Here is a 20710-nt window from a genome sequence, read left to right as displayed (position 1 = left end):
CCTGTAGCGTCTGGAGACATTTTTCCGTTATTCCACCAACTCGGTTTTGTTAAATGTTCGCTTTCTTTCACAGTGGCCACATTTTCTCCTTTTAAAATGCCCAAAGCTCAGCAGCAGGTAATTGAGCTTCTCTTTCACAGATGTGACACGGTCATTTAGCTGAGATGCCAGACGAAGTAGTTATATTGTCCGAGCAGCGCTGCATGTGAGGTTATTAGCATGCAGATTTCCATCAGCTTTCACCCGGGACATGCCACAACAACAACATCAACAACAAGTCTGTAACTAGATACCGTTGTGCTGCCCATGGCAACAGGATGACCTCTGCGTAGTTAGTATGATTTTCTTGTATACTCACACTTTTAGCTGTTTTTTGTCACTCTGACTTTGATTGCAGTCTTCATTTAGTCACACCTGCAACTGACTGATATTCTGCTAATTGGATGTTTTTAGGTCATTTTTACGCTTTTACAACCTGTACACTGGGGCTTACCTATGCCTGTGTTCATCTTTTATGGAGGACACACACACACACACACTCACCCACACACTCTCAACACCAAGGCTGCCAGCAGTAATTTAATCATATACTTCCCATCACTATGTCACTCCGCCCACTCTCCCTGTCCCTGTGTGTGAGTGTGACGGCGTGAGGAAATGTCTTCATATATTCTTACATATTGGCCATATCCGTTCCCAGTCATTCCCAGCGTTACTGCTCATCTATTCCGCATCACTTTAGCTAGTTTCATGCAGCTGAATGAGACAACGCAGACATTATTCTGCTCCATCCGCGAATCCACACAGAGCCGAGGCGTCTTCCGTGACATCTCCAGCGTGATGGATCGTGCTGGTCGGACAGACGTAGACTCTGCGCAGTCTTGACATGTTGGAAACGCAGGATCAGCGATATTCATCTCTGCAGATGGCTCTCCAATTACACTTTAGCTGTGTGTGTCACTTGTCATCCTACTCCTGCTGCAATATTGTCCCTACAGCGGAGGTGACTCAGTGCCAGACTGTAATTTTGTTTCGCTTCTATGCAAATTAGACGAGATGCTTTCTCAGCACAACCACGCACGAGAACACGCACAGCTTCTCCTCGTGCTCCATACACACAGTCTCGCTAATATCTCCACGGATTAGGCAGAGACAACCTCAGAGGCGAAGATAGAATGTGTAAATGTCCTCCATGAATATCAAAGAGGTCTCTATGACAGCGTGCAGGGTGACTTGTGATTATCCTAAATCACATCATTATGGACCATTATCCTCCACTATATGTTGTTTCTTAGGGGGGCTTGACTCGCCACTGGACTTGATCTGTTCATTTTCAGGCGTGAGAGAAGAGATTTACACATTCCTCTACTGGAGCTGTGTGCCTCCGAAGCGTGAACAGGCCCGCTGTGTTCTGGGTGTTGTGAGGAGTGCGTGGGTCTGTGGTTATGTTGGATAATCTCATTTTCCAGCGAGCGTAGTGAAGTCTCAGGCTATTTATTCCAGCAGAATCACAAATGCATGCAATGAAGTTTGACATGATTGAATAAAACTCTACCTCGCAGCTTTGACATCAGTGTGAAAAGCTGCAAAACGCAGAATGTTGGGTAATGTCAGGCAGACCTCCAGGTTTTCATATCAGTGTTAGCCGTGTATGTGTAGCTTGTTGTGAAGCTTCCTGTGTTTCTGCCCTGAACGTTAACAGAGGGAGAGGCGGCCTTCGTTTTATGGTAATTGCAGAACGATGCCGATACGGAAATTCCCCATTGCTCTGGCAAATAGGCGGTGCTGACGTGAAGCTGATTGTTATTTTCTTAACTCTTTGTGGTAATTACACTTTCACTCATTTGCAGGCCTCAAACCTGCAAATGATGCAGAGCTTCAGGAAGACCGCCTCCTCTATGCACTATAAACTATCTTCTCACGAGGCAGTTCCACATCAGTTTATTGTTTTGCTGCTGGTTTCAAATGTGTTTCTCTCATAATTGAAGCTCAAACATCTGTAGATTAATGCTGACAACAAACAAAGACAAATGTGTGACTGGCACACACACACACACTTACACACACACACACACACACACACACACACACACACACACACACACACAGAGTATTTGTTGCTTTCGCTCCATCTGTCTTACTTATATCATTGCTCCAAAATCATTAGCCATCTCTGTGATCACTGGTTCATTTCCCAGTGTTTCTTCATGGACCGATGGCCTCGCCTCCGATATCAAATGCGCCACTGCAAGCTGCTGTCAGGTCCCAGTATGAAATTGCGTTATCATCCGAGGGATATTGTTTCCTTGTTCTCACAGAAACAAAGTGAAAATAAAATTACAAGGGGGGGAATCACTTCCGTAAAGAGGAAACTCGGGGATGTTGGATACTTCCTCTCCGTGTATTTTTTATCCTCTTGTGCCTCATTTTGTATTCCAGTAAAATTCGCTACCTTTTTTGTGCTTGTGGGTATCGGCAGAATAATGTTCTTGAATGGAGAAACTCCTCAGAGAAGAAAAGCTGAACACTCTTTCGCACTCTCCTCTGCATGTGTGAAACCGAAACTATTGGAATTTCAGGCTTTTCACAGGGACCACAATAAGCAAATACGTCGATGCCTGATTTGGAATTTTCCGCTTCACTATCGCCGCTCTCCTACTGCTGCCTGTGGAACTCAGAAACATTGCTCAGCTTGTCACAACTCATCACTCTCACCTGAAAGCTGCTGGCCTGTGGCGAATAGAGGAGCAACATAACATTTTCTCCTCCTATTTGTCCAAACTTTGTAATGCTTTTATGACATAAGGCAGTTGCCCCGAAGACCAGCGTGACATCTCTCACGCTGTGCCTTCATTTCTATGCCTCCTTTTGACCAAGTGTGCGCCTGTTGATTTCATGAATGCCTTTATCTCATTCTCCTCAAGGTATCACTGTCAGCTTCACTTAAAACCCCCTGCAGGGTTTTTCTTTCAAACATGGATTCTGGCTCAAAAGGTGAAATTTGACGAAGCAATGTCTCTGTCCGGTTGTCTCCACTTGTCTTTGCCGACATTCACTCGGTCTGGGCATGAGCAGTTTTCTAATCATGCCATTCAGCGCCTGGTATGGGCTAAAGTTGAGGTTTGTTTACTGACCCATGTAGTCCCAAACAAATCCATGTCTGTCTTTGGAGACCGTATGGAACTCCCACCAACCAGATCTGCTTTGTTAATGATGGAGGATGTTGAATAAGGAAGGAGCCCGAGGAGCTGAAACCAGATCAGAGTCTATAAATTGTGTCCATAGACCTTTAACACCTTGCATCAAAACACCTCCTCATTATCTGGATGCTGTTTACACTGTGATTGGCTCTCCTACGCTCATCCTTCCTTCTTGCTCCATCATCCATGTAAACACTCTGCTGCTCTCACGGCCCACGACGCAGCGACAGGTCCTCATTTATGACAAGACGCGACTGCCACTCAACCAGGAAGCCGCGACGAGTGTTTGCGACTCGTGGGTGGATTTGATGTCACCGATGTGTCTCGGCTGTAAGCACTGAATTTACACCTTGCTACTTATGACAGAGATCCAATCACACTGATTTGCACTTTGCATTAATGTGTGACCTCATTGCGTGGATCACAAATCTGGCGAGGAACAGTGGCTGTTCATGCCAGGTGTGAACTGGGCCTTAGCTGATTGAGTGTTGTGAACATGTCTGGCACTCAGAGTCCCCATCAGGTCGAATCACATGGTGTGAGATGAAGAATGTGAGCTATAAATGGTGGCTGTGTTGGTGTTTTGGTTGTTTAGCCCATCTGTACTTTGGATCCGGTCCACGTCAGAGTTTGAAAAAGCTTCACAGTGTTTACCATCATGACAAGCTTCCAGATCACACTTCCCTGAGTTTCCTGAAACTCTTGAAAGGTCATTGCCCTCTTGCCGCTATCATATTGAGAATGAGCCAATGCGTGACTGTTAATAATCATGGCATCCATCAAACCGATCTCAGCCGCCTCGCAGACTCCCTGTTCCACATACCGTGCTGAGGAAGATGAGACATGTCAACCAGCGTGATGAGCCGGCTTCCTCTCAGTGATTAGGAAGCTGCCACAGGTCCTCCGCCCCTGGCCCATTACTCAGGCTTACATCAGGTCCTGACAGGTGAGAAAGAGCCCCACATGGCTATCAGGGAGGGTGTCTTATTAAAAATAATGACTGGGTGTGTGAGATGTGATTGATAAGTCCAAGGTGACAGCGATACGCCGAGCTATACCCGGACACCCTCACACACACTCTCACACAACTGGCACTGACACCAGTTTAAAGTTTCTGCACCAGTGAGAAGAAAGGTGGAGCTGATGGAAGAGAGAGCAGCAGAATTAGCAGTCGGGGAGGAGAAGGTGCTGAACCCAAAGTGAGTTGTTACTCCGTTTAATGTCTCTCTGGCACATTGAACTTGAAGTCCTTGAGGTGAATAAACTGTAGGTCCTAAAGGTAAACACACCCTCTCTGTTTTCATAGCTGTGGGCGACTGAACCTATCGACCAAACTTTGAACATCCAAACTACCGAATAGTGAGTTTGCTGACATGTTTTATTCTTTTAAACGAAAGGGAACAATTTCAAGCCTGAAGCGACTTTCGGTTTTCCAGCACCGTTGGAGCCGATAGTTTGGCCTTATCATATTGGCAAACCGGGCATTTGTGTATATGATGATGGATTACATTGTGCCACTCCAGTCAGATGCGCTGGCTCTCATACTGCCCAGGCTCTCATGACGGCCTTGACGAGTGTGTGTGAGAATCAAAGATAAACAAGATAGTACTAATTTGAACAACAACTCTTTAAACTTCACAAAATTCAAATTGGTCTATCAATGCATCATTTAGAAATGTATAAACGTGACATCACTGTTGCGTGTATGCTTGACATCGTAATTTTGTATTATCTCGTCGTTCACAAAGCGAAAGCTGTTTGCTCAACACAAGTGCTACATTGAAGGTGAAGAGGAAACAAAACTTCCACTGCAGAGTTCATTTGGGATTCTGGCTGCTGTCGTGGAGCAGATAGGAAATCAGAGCGGGATGCATTGCTGCCCAGAGCAAGGGGCCGTCCACAGGCAGCGCTCTAACGGCTAATCGATGAAGTCCGCTCGCCCGAGGTGAAAGCTTTTTTATCCCCACAAACCTCTTGGTGTAAATTTTTAACACGGCGTCTACATCGACAATAACCCTGGTCAGAGTTCAGCCACGGGGATTTAAATCATTTTCCACCTAGCCAAGGCGCTTGTCTTGTGATTCATGTCTCACTCGCTTTCTCTCGCTCGCTCTTTTTGAAGTTTTCCTCCTCATCCCTCAGCCGCCCTCTCATCGCTCCCCGGCAGCGGCGAGCATAATCCTTTGTGTCCTGTCACAACCCTCCCTCACTCCTCTGCTTGTCTTGTAGAATAAAATATCGTTGACTAGCGTGGTAAAATTACATTTGGGGGCGCACTGATGAATATGTTCTATAAAACTCCCAACATGTCACGTAAATGATTGCATTTGGTTAATGTGACGTGAAGTGTTTAATGTACGTGGGTGTTAAAGTTGAACATGAAACTAGATTAGAGTCCGGGGAGTGGAGGGGCGAGTACATAGCCAGGATGTGTACGTGTGTGTGTGTGTGTGCTTAAACCCCTCCTTTCCTATACTGAGTGCCAGCGCTGGCACTAATGCAGCAGCCCTCTACATTATTTATCCCCACAGCAGTACAACCACTTAAACTGCTGCCACCGCTGCCGAGAAGCCAGCGGAGAAAGTGCACGCCTTGCAACTCAAAAGGCCTTTTTTTCATGAACGTGGCTCCTTCCTCCTTCCTCCTTCCCCCCCCACCCCCCTGTGAGCCACAAGCATGAAAGCCCCCCCGTTTCCTCCAACCCTCCAGCGCCCTCATATGTTTGGTGTCGCGGCGAAACAAAATTCTCTGGTAATGGATATTGATTTGTAGCGCCACATTGTAATAAGCATCTCATGCAAAAGTGGAATAACCTTCAAACTTTTTGAGGCACTTCTGATTGAACTGTTATTGCTTAAGGTCTCTATTCACTCCTCAGTGCTTCCAGTGTCGTATTACCTGCTTATCCTGTAATGGAAAAATACAGAAGGGGAAAATGGAATTTCAAGCAGCAAAAATGAATTTTCTCCGCTCAGCACTACTCTGTTCCTGATGAACCGTCTGCAAAATAAATGACATCGTGGATATCTAGTACAAATAGCCGATCATCAAATTTTACTGTCTTCATCAAACTGAAACAGCATAAATAATAGAAAAGATGGCATTTGTCTGGACAGTAGACGCGGCAAAGCTCTTTTCACAGATAAGGTTTTCTGTCGGGTGAACTTCAGGGCTCCTGCGATGGCTCCGACTCAACAGACTGATGCCTCATGGAGGGAAGGAGATTAACATGGGGAGCGATGGGAGTGGAGGGCTCAAATAAAGACGCGGCCTCTTCCCGTTCCCTTTTTAGACGTCAGCTTTTTGGCAGCACCGCCAGCAGAAAGCCATTTGCAAAGCAGAGATAACAGAACAGGGAGCTTTGTATAGGAGAGATATTCTGTGATCCAGCTGTTAGTACCATTTCTTACTGCGCATCAGCCACCAAATCATCTGAGCTGTTGCTCCGTGGCGCTAACAACTGACCTTTCTGCATGACAGGAATACGCGCTAATGGCCATGTCGTCTTTGACTTCAACACCGTGGGAGGCATCACGCTGTGAAAAGGCGAGGTCACGCCATGCTTTGCAGCTCAGCCCTTCCAGGCATTCACACCTTCTGTCGTGAATGCTAATGAGACATGTTTTGTTGGTCAAAAAAAAGCTTTTTAATTGCCTGCTGAGCTCTGTGTGTAGCTTCTCTGGCTGCCGGCTCTGCCCACAGTTGCGTCCTGGTCCAGATCAGTATGATAATGTGATGTTTGCAGCAAGAGAGCTCGACTTTCGTTCTGACTCTGGCTTGTTTTATACCCTGGCCTAATCAGCTGTAAAGTATTTCAAAGCTCCTAGGTTAATAGTTGCAGTGAGAGACACCAGCAGCATAAACAATGTCGCTTTTTTCACTGAGAAACTTACAAATGATAAAAAGTAATCAGTCCACCATTGAAAAGCTGAACTGTGTGATTGAGATTAAGCGAGCTGGTTTCAGGCACAGTTTATGCTCTGGCATGGTCACAATAAAGTGAGACAAACTTAACAACACAGATAGTCAATATTCTCTGTTTGCATTTTCACTGCTGCAAGCTACATCTGAAATGAGAATTGATGAGAATGTTTCTTTGCCATGACACATTGTAGGCGACTAGCAGCTCCATTTCTGTCCAGGTTAGACGACTCATTACCTCCTCCAGCATGAGCTACACCTGAACGAGAGAGGGAGAGAGAGAGAGAGAGAGAGAGAGAGGGAGAGGAGAGAGATGATCAGAGCTGAACATTTGCAAAATAACAGAGCCCTGCTGTCAAGGTCTCTGTCATCCGATGGGCAGGAGTGGAGGAGGAGGAGGAGGAGGCAGCCATTCTCCCTGGCTGACGTCTAATGGAGATGTTGACCCGGCCTTGATACTGCCTGTCAGACATCATCTACCCTGACAAAAGAAAGTGAAGAGGGTTCTGCCAGAAAACCATTCCCTGCAATATAGAGGGCCAGGGGTGAGAGTGAGAGTGAGACCGAGAGGGAGAGGGAGAGAGGGAGAGAGAGGGAGAGAGGGAGAGAGAGGGAGATGTTGACAGCAGTCACACTTGGGAGCCAACTGTGCAGAAAGCCAAAACCCTGCATTTGAAGATTTCCCCCTGCTGCCTCACATCACTCTCAGATACACAAATATGTAATGAAAGAGCAAATGGCTGCTGGGTGATTAACTTCAATGCCATCCGCCCACTTAGGCAGCGAGGGTTAAACGGAACGCCTCAATCTCAACTCCAGGCTTTGGACAGCTGCTTAACGAAGCTCATCTGAAGCATCATTAAGAAGCGCTTCCTCTTTTTTCTTCCTCTCCCTTCTCTATGCAGGTGAAGTCGAGGTAATGCGGCGCCGCTTAACACTGTGTCGACATACTGTAGCTGCCACGTCGTGACGTTGAGCAATGAGGTTGGCTCGTTGGAATAGAGCCCAGCCGCCATATGTTAGATCTCTGGTGTGTCTCTTCTTCTCCCTGTGATGTCTGTTTGCGTGGAATAATCCGCTGGAGGAGAAAGCAAACACACACAGCTTGTACCTGCAGACTCGGGAGGGATGCGGCCATGAATATTTATCCGCCGCCGCCCTGCACCCACAGCAGCTCCTATCCCTGTCATTCATTTTGGTGCAGCCTGTGTCAGGAGGTGAATTAACCTGTTAGGCTCTACTTCATGGTCTCCCACGTCCACGGCAAACCTCGGAGAAGATGACATTAGCCGAGGTAGTCTGTCACGTCGGTAAATCATCCATGAGGTGGCTCCTGGAGGAGGAGAAGGAGGACCGGCTCAGGGGCGTGGAAGGGCCGATCCATCTTAAAGCGCTTAAGCACGGGGAAAATAATACAGATCGGCGCCGCACTTTGCCTTCCTTCCCGGGGCCATTTTGTTATTCGGTGTCACCATTTGTTTGAGGAATAGCAGAATGGTAGTTAGGGTAGTTGTTCCTTTTCTTTATTTCCTTTTTTGGCTGTGTGAATAATGGGTGACATGAAACACCAGGCAGTGAGGTCAGGTTTTAGTTTTTTTGTATAGGCAGAAAGGTTCACGCAAGGGATTTATCGGAGGGAAAATGCCAGACGACGCATTTCTGGCTGGGCTCTGGAGTTTTACACTCATAAACAAATTTAACAGTAAAGACGCATTAATCTCCACCAACTGTAGCTTTAATTCACTTTCTAGGCAACTTACAAACTGCCGCCATTGTTGCCACTGCATTGATTCATCTGCATTCTGGGGAAATTAACAACCAAGTGACGTCAAATGGACGAAGTGGGTGGAAACGTTGCATAACAAAATCGTCCCAGTGTCTAACAGATCCATAGCGATGTTTACGTTTACAGTTTCCTGCTAAGATTTTGCATTTAATGAATCGTTTCCGTCAGTCACTTCCTTTCACGCTCTCAATCAGTCACTGTAGGCGCTGAAGTGGCTTGATTTGATGCTGATTACTATTCATGAACAGGGACTTTACCACCACCTGTGCACACGTATACACTCGCAGTTCGGCAGTTTAAACGCAATCTATCATTGATAAACGCCTCGGAGCCGTTTGGTGGCTGTTGGTAAAGGAGTGTGTGTAAAGAAAGGCTAGAAGTTGTTGGCGGAGGAAGAAATCTGTTTTGTTAAATCGTCAAAGGAGCACAGCGTTTCATCCTAATACACCCAAAATGGAGACGAACGGAGAGGTTTTGTAATACTTGCTGACGTCCTGGCCGAGAGGGAACTCGTTGCTTTTTAGCAATTACATGGAGAATTAGTTCTGATTTGAAACTTTTGTGTGTTGCTTCGGCTTTTAAATTTGCTGCTCTGCGCGATGGAGGCTGACTGAGGCCTGCAGGGGGCAGGTCGAGAGGGAGACAATTTAAGAAAGGAGAAAGAGGGGGAGGGAGTGAGAAAGAGAGAGGGGGAGGGAGAGAGGGAGAGAGGGAGAGAAAGAGGTAATACAGATTTCATGAAACTTGATAAATTAAATATGGAATCTGAGCTCGTTATGGTAAACTTACAGAACTTTGACCTCCATTTTGACGCCGGAGGCTGAGCCCCCTTCTTGCTCTGTGGGCAGCTGGAGGTCTCAGAGAAAACGCTCATGTTTACTTGAAAAGCCCACATATGTCTTGAAAGTTCTCTGCCTTTAATGAAAGAACCTGCAGTGGCTTGAACTTGGAAGTGAAGTGGGTTTGAAGCTATAGTTTGGCTGGGATAACTGCTTCTTCTACCTCCTCCTCCTCCTCCTCCTCCTCCAGTTCTTCCTCCTGTTCTTAAACTCCTTCTCAATCTGAGGAACCACACAGACAACACGCCTAGGTTCATGCTCTTGTCCACTGGAGATGTATCAACTGTTTATAACAAGTGTATTTACCGGATCTTTCTTAACCTTTCGTCTCTGTGTGTCCGTGTGTGTCCGTGTGTGTGCCAATGACTCATCGCCTCATCTTTCTTCTCCCCTCAGGTTTTTACACGGTACGGCAAGTGCTACATGTTTAATGCAGCAGAAGAGGGCAAGACGCTGCGCACCACCATGAAGGGAGGAACAGGAAACGGTCTGGAGATCATGCTGGACATCCAGCAGGACGAGTACCTGCCGGTGTGGGGAGACACAGGTAGGTGAACGTTCATGTAGTCCATCTCTCCTTATGTGCTCTCTCTTCCACGTTCCTTTTTTTAACAAGCTGTGGAAATCGGCGGCGCGTCAACATCAGCGTTTGACCGAGCTGGCAGGCCGGGTCGCAGCGATGTCTGTCCGCGCTCTAGTCTTCAACCAGCAGACTCAAACAGCGAGTTGTACTTCTTCGAGCATGAAGCATGAGCCATTTCCAGCCCGGCGTCGACATTGATTAATACGTAAGCGAATCATAGCGCGAGCAGGCCGGAGCCAAGGCCGCTGCAGATAAGCTGTCAAGAATTCACATTCAATACGGCTATTTTTAGACGTGAGCCAGGTTTTAAAAAAAAATCTGCAGTGGCTAAGTTTGGTCAGCGAAACATGTATAATAGCTCAGGTAAAATCCGTTTTGACGGCGCCATTAAACGTTTGCTGTAATTATCACGTCCTGCTTGATCTCTTTATCGCAGCGGTGCACCACTGCTACTATCCTCACACGTATGGTGAATTAGAGCAGCAGGCTGAGGGATTTGAGCACATAATCACCAAAAAGAAGCTGAAGAGAGGCTTTTGGTCCGCTTTAAGCACTACTTGTTACATCATGGATTATAGACATGAGGATTATTCTGCTGCTGCATTCACTTTAAACCTGTCTGAATAAGAGCATTAAGAAAATACTTGAAGAGGTTTCCCTGTCTTTGGGGGGGGATATTTCCTGACTCGTGAGTTTTCTCTCTCCTCAGAGAATGTAGACTCCTCAAGCAGTGATAATAACACACATTTTCCAAAAAAACATTCATAATATAGTGTTACAGTGGAATGACTTGAAATATGTGTCATTTTGGGAATCGGTTGAATATTCTCACCTCCACCAGTGTGTGCGTTACAGATGGGCGGAGCTGATCTCACAGTGAAGCTCATTGAACGGCCCGCTCACGTCTGAAGCAGAGATGAAGTGCAGACAGGAGCATTTCCCGCAGCATTGGCTGGTCCAGCGGGGGCCTTTATTTACCCTGGTAATACTTTCAAGCAGATCTGTCATCACCAAGTTCACTCTTATCAGTGGTTTGGCGTCGCGTTCCCGTTTACACAGGCCACCGCCGTAACAGAGGTCGATGTTCTGCTCTGCAGTGCTCTTGTTTACCCCTGTGTGGTTTAATGAGCACAGATGAGTCGCCCCCAGCAGGGAGCGCCGCGCGTCCCGCCGTCCAAAGGCCAGCCATCAGTCACAGTCTGGGATTGTGCCAGCGTTCTCACTACAGCCGCAGGGCACCGCACAGGCGTGATACTCTTGTTTATCATGGGGACAAAACACGAAGCAATGTGTTTGAAAGAAAGATTGGTCAGAGGTGTGTTTGAGTGATGGGAGAGCATTGCCGACGTGTTGCCTGGATACGCTGCTCTGCCGTGGTTGACCTTACAGATCTGTTACTCCCCTCCATACTGAAGCCGTCCCGGGAAGCTTTTCTCTAATGGGATATTTACACAGAGGATGTCAAAGTTGTCAAGTTGTTGGAGATACTGTCTCAGATTCCCGCCCTTCCAACCATGGTTTGCTCAGACTTACAAGCTGGTTTAACCTGTACTGATCAATTTCTACTCCCTCACTGAGTGAAAACAGCCCACTTTTTATGTCCTGTTTTCTTCTACTTTAACACTATTTTCAACACCGTCACTGATTGAAGGCGGCTTAGTATCGAATGCAAAAGAGAGGAGGAGTTAGTGTCCTCTGTGAGAGTCTCTCTTCGGGATCGTCCCACTCAGCCGCCGCTTCATTTCATTCATTTCCTCTCCATTTGAGCGTCTTTACTGTAAGATCCGCTGCCACACACGGTTTCATTTACAGCCACACCAATTTGTAGGTACAAAAGTGTGAAGCTTTCGGTCTCGCTCTGTTGTCTGTTTATGTCGTTACGTCAGCCGGCATGGACAGGCTGACGAGCATTCCAGCGCCGTTGCAAACCATAAATGCCATCCTGAGTCATCTGTCTCATCCTGCCTCTGCACTTTTCGTCCCCATAAATCAAACGTGTGGTGAAAAGCTCTCACAGAGGCAATTTCCTCATCAATATGTCAAACTAAGTGTAGGAAATGAACAGAAACTGAGCAAAACTTGAGCCTGTGTCAGTTTAATTTGTAGGCCTCTAAAACGACCCGTCATCAAGAGAGAGAGAGAGAGAGAGAGAGTAGCAAGTAGCAAAAGTGCAAAATATCAATTAAAGGGCAGAAAGAGTGAATTGTGAGCAAAACTAAACTATGGGGCAGAGTGTTCTCTGTTAGACATAGGGGAGGTGTAGAGGCTTATTGCTTTAGGCAGGAAGGATTTCCTGTATCTGTCCTTGTGACAGAGAAGCTGGATCAGTCTGTTAGAGAAGGAGCTCCGCTGTCTGTCCAGTAGGAGATGGAGAGGAGGATCAGGGTTATCCATGTGCAGTGTCCTCCCCTCCATCACAGCCTCAAAAGAATCCAGTTTGTAGCCAATGATAGAGCCAGCCTTCTTCATTATTATTATCAACAAATGTGGCGTTAAAGAGGCGGAGCTACTTTAAAGCATTTAAACAGCTTTACATTGAGCTCAAACAATGGCTCCTTACTCTTCTCTTAAAATGGAACTGTGCTGTGTGTGTCCACATAAAACCGATAAACCGTCACCACATCAAATCCAGACTTCAGGGTTCTTACCCGGCTGGACAGACGTAGTCCTGAATGTGAGAGGAGCTGAACAAATATGCAATGGAGAAGGAAAGGTGAAGGACGTGCTGTGGCAGACATTGCTGCAGTTGTGTCGGGCATGTGGACAGGAAATGTGGAGAGATGTGGCTGTTTTGAATTTGGGTGTGTATTCATCACAACGCTGCATGAGGAACTGAGATAGGAACACTGCTTGAATCTTCCGAGGTCATACGAGGCAGCGCAGGGCAGGACTGGGTGATGGATGATGGAGTGGCAGATAGCATCATGATTCAGCTTCTGCAGTTATTTTAAAGCCAAGTGGACTCTGGCTCTGCAGGCTGCCCGGGCATCATTTTGTGTGAATTTGGGGAAAATCTGAGAATATTGACAAAATGTTGACAAAATTCAGAAAAAGTTGATCAGGCCATCGTTTTGTAGAATTAGACAAAACCTTAAAAGCCCATATCTTGGACAAGGAAGGAGCAGGAAAGTTAATATTTCAGACACAGGTTGTTTCTCCTGAAGCCTTGTTCCCTCCCTTGCTCTCTGTTTGCTGTTATTAATGGAGTCTCAAACATGATCTTGTGTCGGAGAAAGAAACACGGTAACCTCTGGGATGTGTGGAAATTGATTTAAAGTGAATGTTTCCCGCATTAATTGTTTCTGTGTCATCTTAAGATGACACTTGGTCAGTTTATTCAGCACTTCACAACACATCACATCAATATTCTGCGTCATGTGGTAAAGTGCTAAAGCCATTACGTAATGTGTCGCCACAAAGCAGCTTGTTCTGCTGAAATGTCTTGTTTTCTTGGGCGACTCTTCTGCTCTTTGTACCGTTTCATACTGTGTCATTCCAGAGAGAAATGTTACTCTTTGCCATTTTTTTTAGATAATGTTATTTGATGGAAACTCCTTGCTGAGTTGGCTGAGAAACTGCTGTCGTTCTGCTCACAGGCGTGTTCAGTCTGTGCTCGACTGTGTTTCGTTCCGAGATTTGCCAAAGCCAATATAAACAAACAAGCAGGCGAGCGAGCGAGAAGCAAGCAGGCGAACGAGCGAGAAGCAAGCGGGCAGGCGAGCGAGCGAGCGAAAAGCAAGCAGGCGAGCGCTGCTTCGCCTGAAAATGTTCTGGCATGTACACGGCACAACAAGTGAATAGTTTTAATTTTCCATGATATGTTAGAGGAAACAGAGAATGTGAGCTCTGCAAACCTATCCTAGTTCATCTGTAACAGGGACAAAATACGTAAACAGCAACCCCTGGGATGTGTTAGTGTGTCCTTCAACTAGCAAATACTAGAATCAGGTGCTACACTGCAGACTAGTTTATGGTCTCAAAAGACTTACAAACACCATACCACATACTTAAATGCAGTTAATATATCACAACTTCCACTTTATAAGGAACACCTTGTGCCACTTTATTAGGAACACCTTGTGCCATTTTATTAGGAACAACTGGTGCCAATTTATTAGGAATCATCACATCATCTGTACCTCAGGTTGCACAGCAATTAAAGCATTAAAAAGAAGACTGTGTGTCAAAATGAACCTAATAGTAAATTTTTGTAAAAAGCCCATATTGTCTCAGATAATTTCAGTGTAAGAATACATATCAGCTGAAATAGCTCAGTTTGGAGAGCATTAGACTGAAGATTTAACTGCCCCTTGTTCAATCCTGGGTTTTGGCAGAAATAACAACTGTGACAAAAATGTCGTTTTGACCATGGCCCGAATTGTTTGTTTTTGTAGAAGCCCATATCTTGGACAAGGAAAGAGCTAGAGCTCTAAAATTTTCGATGCAGCATCTACAGGACACGAGGATAATTTTCTGTAAGTTTGGGGCAAATTTTATTTATGGTCCAATTATCCCGAACGACAGTGTAACCATGGACCAAATCGTTTATTTTTTTAAAAACCCATATCTTCATCCAATTTAAGAGCTAGAGCTCTAAAACTTTCAAAATCAGCATCTACAGGACATGGGGATCCTTTTCTGTAAGTTTGGGGCAAATTAAAATTTTGGTCCAATTTTCCCGAACGACAGTGTAACCATGGATCAAATCATTGATTTTTTAAAAAGCCCATATCTTCGTCAATTTAAAAGCTAGAGCTCTAAAACTTTCAAAATCAGCATCTTCAGGACACGATGATCCTTTTCTGTAAGTTTGGGGCAAATTAAAATTTTGGTCAAATTTTCCCGAACGACAGTGTAACCATGGATCAAATCATTGATTTTTTTAACAGCCAATATCTTGGTCAACTAAAGAGCTAGAGCTAAAACTTTCAAAATCAGCATCTACAGGAGACGAGGATCCTTTTCTGTAAGTTTGGGGCAAATTAAAATTTTGGTCTAATATTCCCGAACGACAGTGTAACCATGGATCAAATCATTTATTTTTTTTAAAAGCCCATATCTTCATCAATTTAAGAGCTAGAGCTCTCAGATTTTCAAAATCAGCATCTACAGGACATGGGGATCCTTTCCTGTTAGTTTGGGGCAAATTTTATTTTTGGTCCAATTTTCCCAAACGCAACGTAACGATGGACCAACTCGTTTGTTTGTTAAAAAAAAAAGCCCATATCTTTGTCAATGTAAGAGCTAGAGCTCTAAAACTTTCAAAATCAGCATCTACAGGACATGGGGATCATTTTCTGTAAGTTTGGGGCAAATTGTATTTTTGGTACAATGCTCCCTAACGACAGTGTAACCATGGACCAAATCATTAATTTTTTAAAAGCCAAAATCTTGGTCAATTAAAGCGCTGGAGCTCTAAAATCTTCAAACACAGCATTTACAGGACACGAGGATGATTTTCTGTAAGTTTGGGGCAAATTTTATTTTTTATCCAATATCCCCGTACGACAGTGTAACCATGGACCAAATCATTAGCTTTTTCTTAAAGCCCAGATCTTGGTCAAATTAAAGGCTAGAGCTCTAAAATTTTCGAAATCAGCATCTACAGGACACTAGGATCATATTCTGTAAGTTTGGGGCAAATTTTATTTATGATCCAATTTTCCCGAACAACAGTGTAACCATGGACCAAATCGTTTATTTTTTTTAAAAGCCCATATCTTGGTCAATTTAGGAGCTAGAGCTCTTACATTTTCAAAATCAGCATCTACAGGACACGAGGATCATTTTCTGTAAGTTTGGGGCAAATTTTATTTTTGGGCCAATATTCCCGATCGACAGTGTACCCATGGACCAAATCATTTGTTTTTCTTAAAGCCCAGATCTTGGTCAATTTAAGCGCTTGAGCTCTAAAATTTTCAAACGCAGCATTTACAGGACACGAGGATGATTTTCTATAAGTTTGGGGCAAATTTAATTTTTGATCCAATATCCCCGTACAACAGTGTAACCACGGACCAAATCGTTTAATTTTTAAATAAGCCCATATCTTCGTCAATTTAAGAGCTCAAGCTCTAAAATTTTCAAAATCAGCATCTACAGGACACGATGTCCTTTTCTGTAAGTTTGGGGCAAATTTTATTTATGGTCCAATTTTCCCGAACGACAGTGTAACCATGGACCAAATCGTTTATTATTTAAAAAGCCCATATCTTCGTCAATTTAAGAGCTAGAGCTCTAAAACTTTCAAAATCAGCATCTACAGGACACGAGGATCCTTTTCTGTAAGTTTGGGGCAAATTAAAATTTTGGTCCAATTTTCCCGAACGACAGTGTAACCATGGACCAAATTGTTTATTATTTAAAAAGCCCATATCTTCGTCAATTTAAGAGCTAGAGCTCTAAAACTTTCAAAATCAGCATCTACAGGACATGGGGATCCTTTTCTGTAAGTTTGGGGCAAATTAAAATTTTGGTCCAATTTTCCCGAACGACAGTGTAACCATGGATCAAATCATTGATTTTTTAAAAAGCCCATATCTTCGTCAATTTAAAAGCTAGAGCTCTAAAACTTTCAAAATCAGCATCTACAGGACATGATGATCCTTTTCTGTAAGTTTGGGGCAAATTAAAATTTTGGTCAAATTTTCCCGAACGACAGTGTAACCATGGATCAAATCATTGATTTTTTTAACAGCCAATATCTTGGTCAACTAAAGAGCTAGAGCTAAAACTTTCAAAATCAGCATCTACAGGAGACGAGGATCCTTTTCTGTAAGTTTGGGGCAAATTAAAATTTTGGTCTAATATTCCCGAACGACAGTGTAACCATGGATCAAATCATTTATTTTTTAAAAAGCCCATATCTTCATCAATTTAAGAGCTAGAGCTCTCAGATTTTCAAAATCAGCATCTACAGGACATGGGGATCCTTTCCTGTTAGTTTGGGGCAAATTTTATTTTTGGTCCAATTTTCCCAAACGCAACGTAACGATGGACCAACTCGTTTGTTTGTAAAAAAACAAAGCCCATATCTTTGTCAATGTAAGAGCTAGAGCTCTAAAACTTTCAAAATCAGCATCTACAGGACATGGGGATCATTTTCTGTAAGTTTGGGGCAAATTTTATTTTTGGTACAATGCTCCCGAACGACAGTGTAACCATGGACCAAATCATTAATTTTTTAAAAGCCAAAATCTTGGTCAATTAAAGCGCTGGAGCTCTAAAATCTTCAAACACAGCATTTACAGGACACGAGGATGATTTTCTGTAAGTTTGGGGCAAATTTTATTTTTTATCCAATATCCCCGTACGACAGTGTAACCATGGACCAAATCATTAGCTTTTTCTTAAAGCCCAGATCTTGGTCAAATTAAAGGCTAGAGCTCTAAAATTTTCGAAATCAGCATCTACAGGACACTAGGATCATATTCTGTAAGTTTGGGGCAAATTTTATTTATGATCCAATTTTCCCGAACAACAGTGTAACCATGGACCAAATCGTTTATTTTTTTTAAAAGCCCATATCTTGGTCAATTTAGGAGCTAGAGCTCTTACATTTTCAAAATCAGCATCTACAGGACACGAGGATCATTTTCTGTAAGTTTGGGGCAAATTTTATTTTTGGGCCAATATTCCCGATCGACAGTGTACCCATGGACCAAATCATTTGTTTTTCTTAAAGCCCAGATCTTGGTCAATTTAAGCGCTTGAGCTCTAAAATTTTCAAACGCAGCATTTACAGGACACGAGGATGATTTTCTATAAGTTTGGGGCAAATTTAATTTTTGATTGGGGAGGCAGTGGCTCAGTGGGTAGAGCTTCCGCTGGGTAGAGCTTCCGCTGGGGAACCGGAGGGTTGCTGGTTCGAGCCCCTGCCGAGGTGCCCCTGAGCAAGGCACCGAACCCTCAATTGCTCCCCCCTCTGCGAAGGGTGGTAAATGTAATGTAAGTCGCTTTGGATAAAAGCGTCAGCCAAATGATCGTAATGTAATGATCCAATATCCCCGTACAACAGTGTAACCACGGACCAAATCGTTTAATTTTTAAATAAGCCCATATCTTCGTCAATTTAAGAGCTCAAGCTCTAAAATTTTCAAAATCAGCATCTACAGGACACGAGGATCCTTTACTGTAAGTTTGGGGCAAATTAAATTTATGGTCCAATTTTCCCGAACGACAGTGTAACCATGGACCAAATCGTTTATTATTAAAAAAGCCCATATCTTCGTCAATTTAAGAGCTAGAGCTCTAAAACTTTCAAAATCAGCATCTACAGGACACGATGTCCTTTTCTGTAAGTTTGGGGCAAATTTTATTTATGGTCCAATTTTCCCGAACGACAGTGTAACCATGGACCAAATCGTTTATTATTTAAAAAGCCCATATCTTCGTCAATTTAAGAGCTAGAGCTCTAAAACTTTCAAAATCAGCATCTACAGGACACGAGGATCCTTTTCTGTAAGTTTGGGGCAAATTAAAATTTTGGTCCAATTTTCCCGAAAAATCTACAGGAGACGAGGATCCTTTTCTGTAAGTTTGGGGCAAATTAAAATTTTGGTCTAATATTCCCGAACGACAGTGTAACCATGGATCAAATCATTTATTTTTTAAAAAGCCCATATCTTCATCAATTTAAGAGCTAGAGCTCTCAGATTTTCAAAATCAGCATCTACAGGACATGGGGATCCTTTCCTGTTAGTTTGGGGCAAATTTTATTTTTGGTCCAATTTTCCCAAACGCAACGTAACGATGGACCAACTCGTTTGTTTGTAAAAAAACAAAGCCCATATCTTTGTCAATGTAAGAGCTAGAGCTCTAAAACTTTCTGTAGCGTTAGACATCTTCGCAGCAGTCTATCGTTATAGCAGTCAACAAAACGGTTAGCTCACACCCCCTTGTGGTTAATATTCACGGGAGAACAAATACAGACCGACACCGTCTGGGAACTTAAGAGCGTTTATTTGCGCCTGCACGCAGTATAAATAGTGCACGCAGACACACACGTCACAACAGAAAAATAACGTCATAACATAAAATACAACAACATAACGTCACTGTGTGTGCCACTCAACATGACTTTGCCACCCATAACATCAGATATGTTTAACACTCCCACTCAAAGACATGTTTAAAGCTTTCTATAATGGTAAACAAAAACATAAACCCAAGATAAAACATTTAGCATTGCAGTGTTGTTCAAAACATTTACATCTGCCAGTACACTTTACTTCCCAAATAAGTATTCCTTAAACTTCTCCAACTTAGCCTTTATCACTGGCTTGGTAAGGACATCCGCTACCATGTTTGCAGTAGGGCAGTACTCTATAGATATTTTCCCTTCTGCGTGTGCAGATCGTACAAAGTGGTACTTTATATCTATGTGTTTGCTTCTCTGTCTGCATACAGGGTTCTTAGATAAGGCTATCGCCCCCTGGTTGTCCTCATATATCTTGACAGGTTCCTGCTGGTTACTACTATCTATCCCTTTTAGTAGCTGTACAAGATACATACTTTCTTGAGTAGTGGCTGCTAGTGCCATATACTCAGCTTCGCAGGTGGATAGTGCCACGGTTGGCTGTTTCCTACTTTTCCACGATATAACTGGACCATTCACAGTTAAGCTGAAACAGTAGCCAGTTGTGCTCCTCCTATCGTCTGTATCGGCTGCCCAGTCAGCATCGCTATACCCCTCAAGCTGTAGGCGTTCCTCACATTTCTGGTAATGTAGTTCTTGATCTATAGTACCCTTTAAGTACCTCAGTAGGTGTTTTGCTGTAGCCCAATGTTGTTGCTTTGGTTCTGCTAGGTGTTGTGATAGTTTACTTACAACCCAGCTCAGGTCAGGTCTAGTACATGTCATAATGTATATTAAGCTACCAACTATCTCTCTATATCCTGCTGAGTCAATAACTTCACCCTCATTGTCAAAGTTTAACTTTTGTTCACATGGGGTGGATCTCGGTTTGCATTCAGACATTCCAAATTTTGCCAATATCTTCTCTATGTGTCTGTTTTGAGTCATTTTGATCTCTCCCTCACTCTGTGTAAAATCGATACCCAGGAAGCGTTTAAGTGGACCCATATCCTTCATCTTAAACCTTCTCTTCAACATTTCTTTTACATCACTGAGTAAGGCGGTGTTACTCGCTGCAATGATTATGTCATCTACCCATACTAACAGAATCACTTTCTCGTTCTCAGATTCTCTGCTGTAGACACAATGATCAGCACCATTTTGTACAAAACCATTCTCTGTAAAGTGGTCGTGCAGTAATATGTTCCAGTTACGCCCTGACTGTTTCAAACCATACAATGACTTATTGAGTTTACACACCAAGTGTTCTCCTGTTTCTGACTCGGTTTCAAAACCTTCCGGTTG

The 20710-nt window shown here is 43.8% G+C and overlaps 2 protein-coding genes across 3 annotated transcripts in view; both read left to right on the top strand.

Moving 5' to 3' along the window:
* The window catches only part of rpl3 (ribosomal protein L3), a 169499-nt gene that overhangs the window by 90782 nt on the left and 58007 nt on the right, over positions 1-20710 (top strand). The window lies entirely within an intron of this gene.
* The window catches only part of asic2 (acid-sensing (proton-gated) ion channel 2), a 211265-nt gene that overhangs the window by 170075 nt on the left and 20480 nt on the right, over positions 1-20710 (top strand). For both annotated transcript variants that reach the window (XM_076142840.1, XM_076142839.1), the window contains exon 2: positions 10143-10293. In XM_076142840.1, coding sequence (XP_075998955.1) covers positions 10143-10293 — 151 coding nt within the window. The remainder of the gene's footprint in view (positions 1-10142; positions 10294-20710) is intronic.

Source organism: Genypterus blacodes, unplaced genomic scaffold (assembly GCF_046128005.1).
Source record: "Genypterus blacodes isolate CSIRO-AG114 ecotype Tasmania unplaced genomic scaffold, CSIRO-AGI_Gbla_v1 ptg000022l_1, whole genome shotgun sequence".
NCBI classification, from domain to species: Eukaryota; Metazoa; Chordata; class Actinopteri; order Ophidiiformes; family Ophidiidae; genus Genypterus; species Genypterus blacodes.
This window is presented reverse-complemented; position numbering and strand designations above follow the sequence as displayed.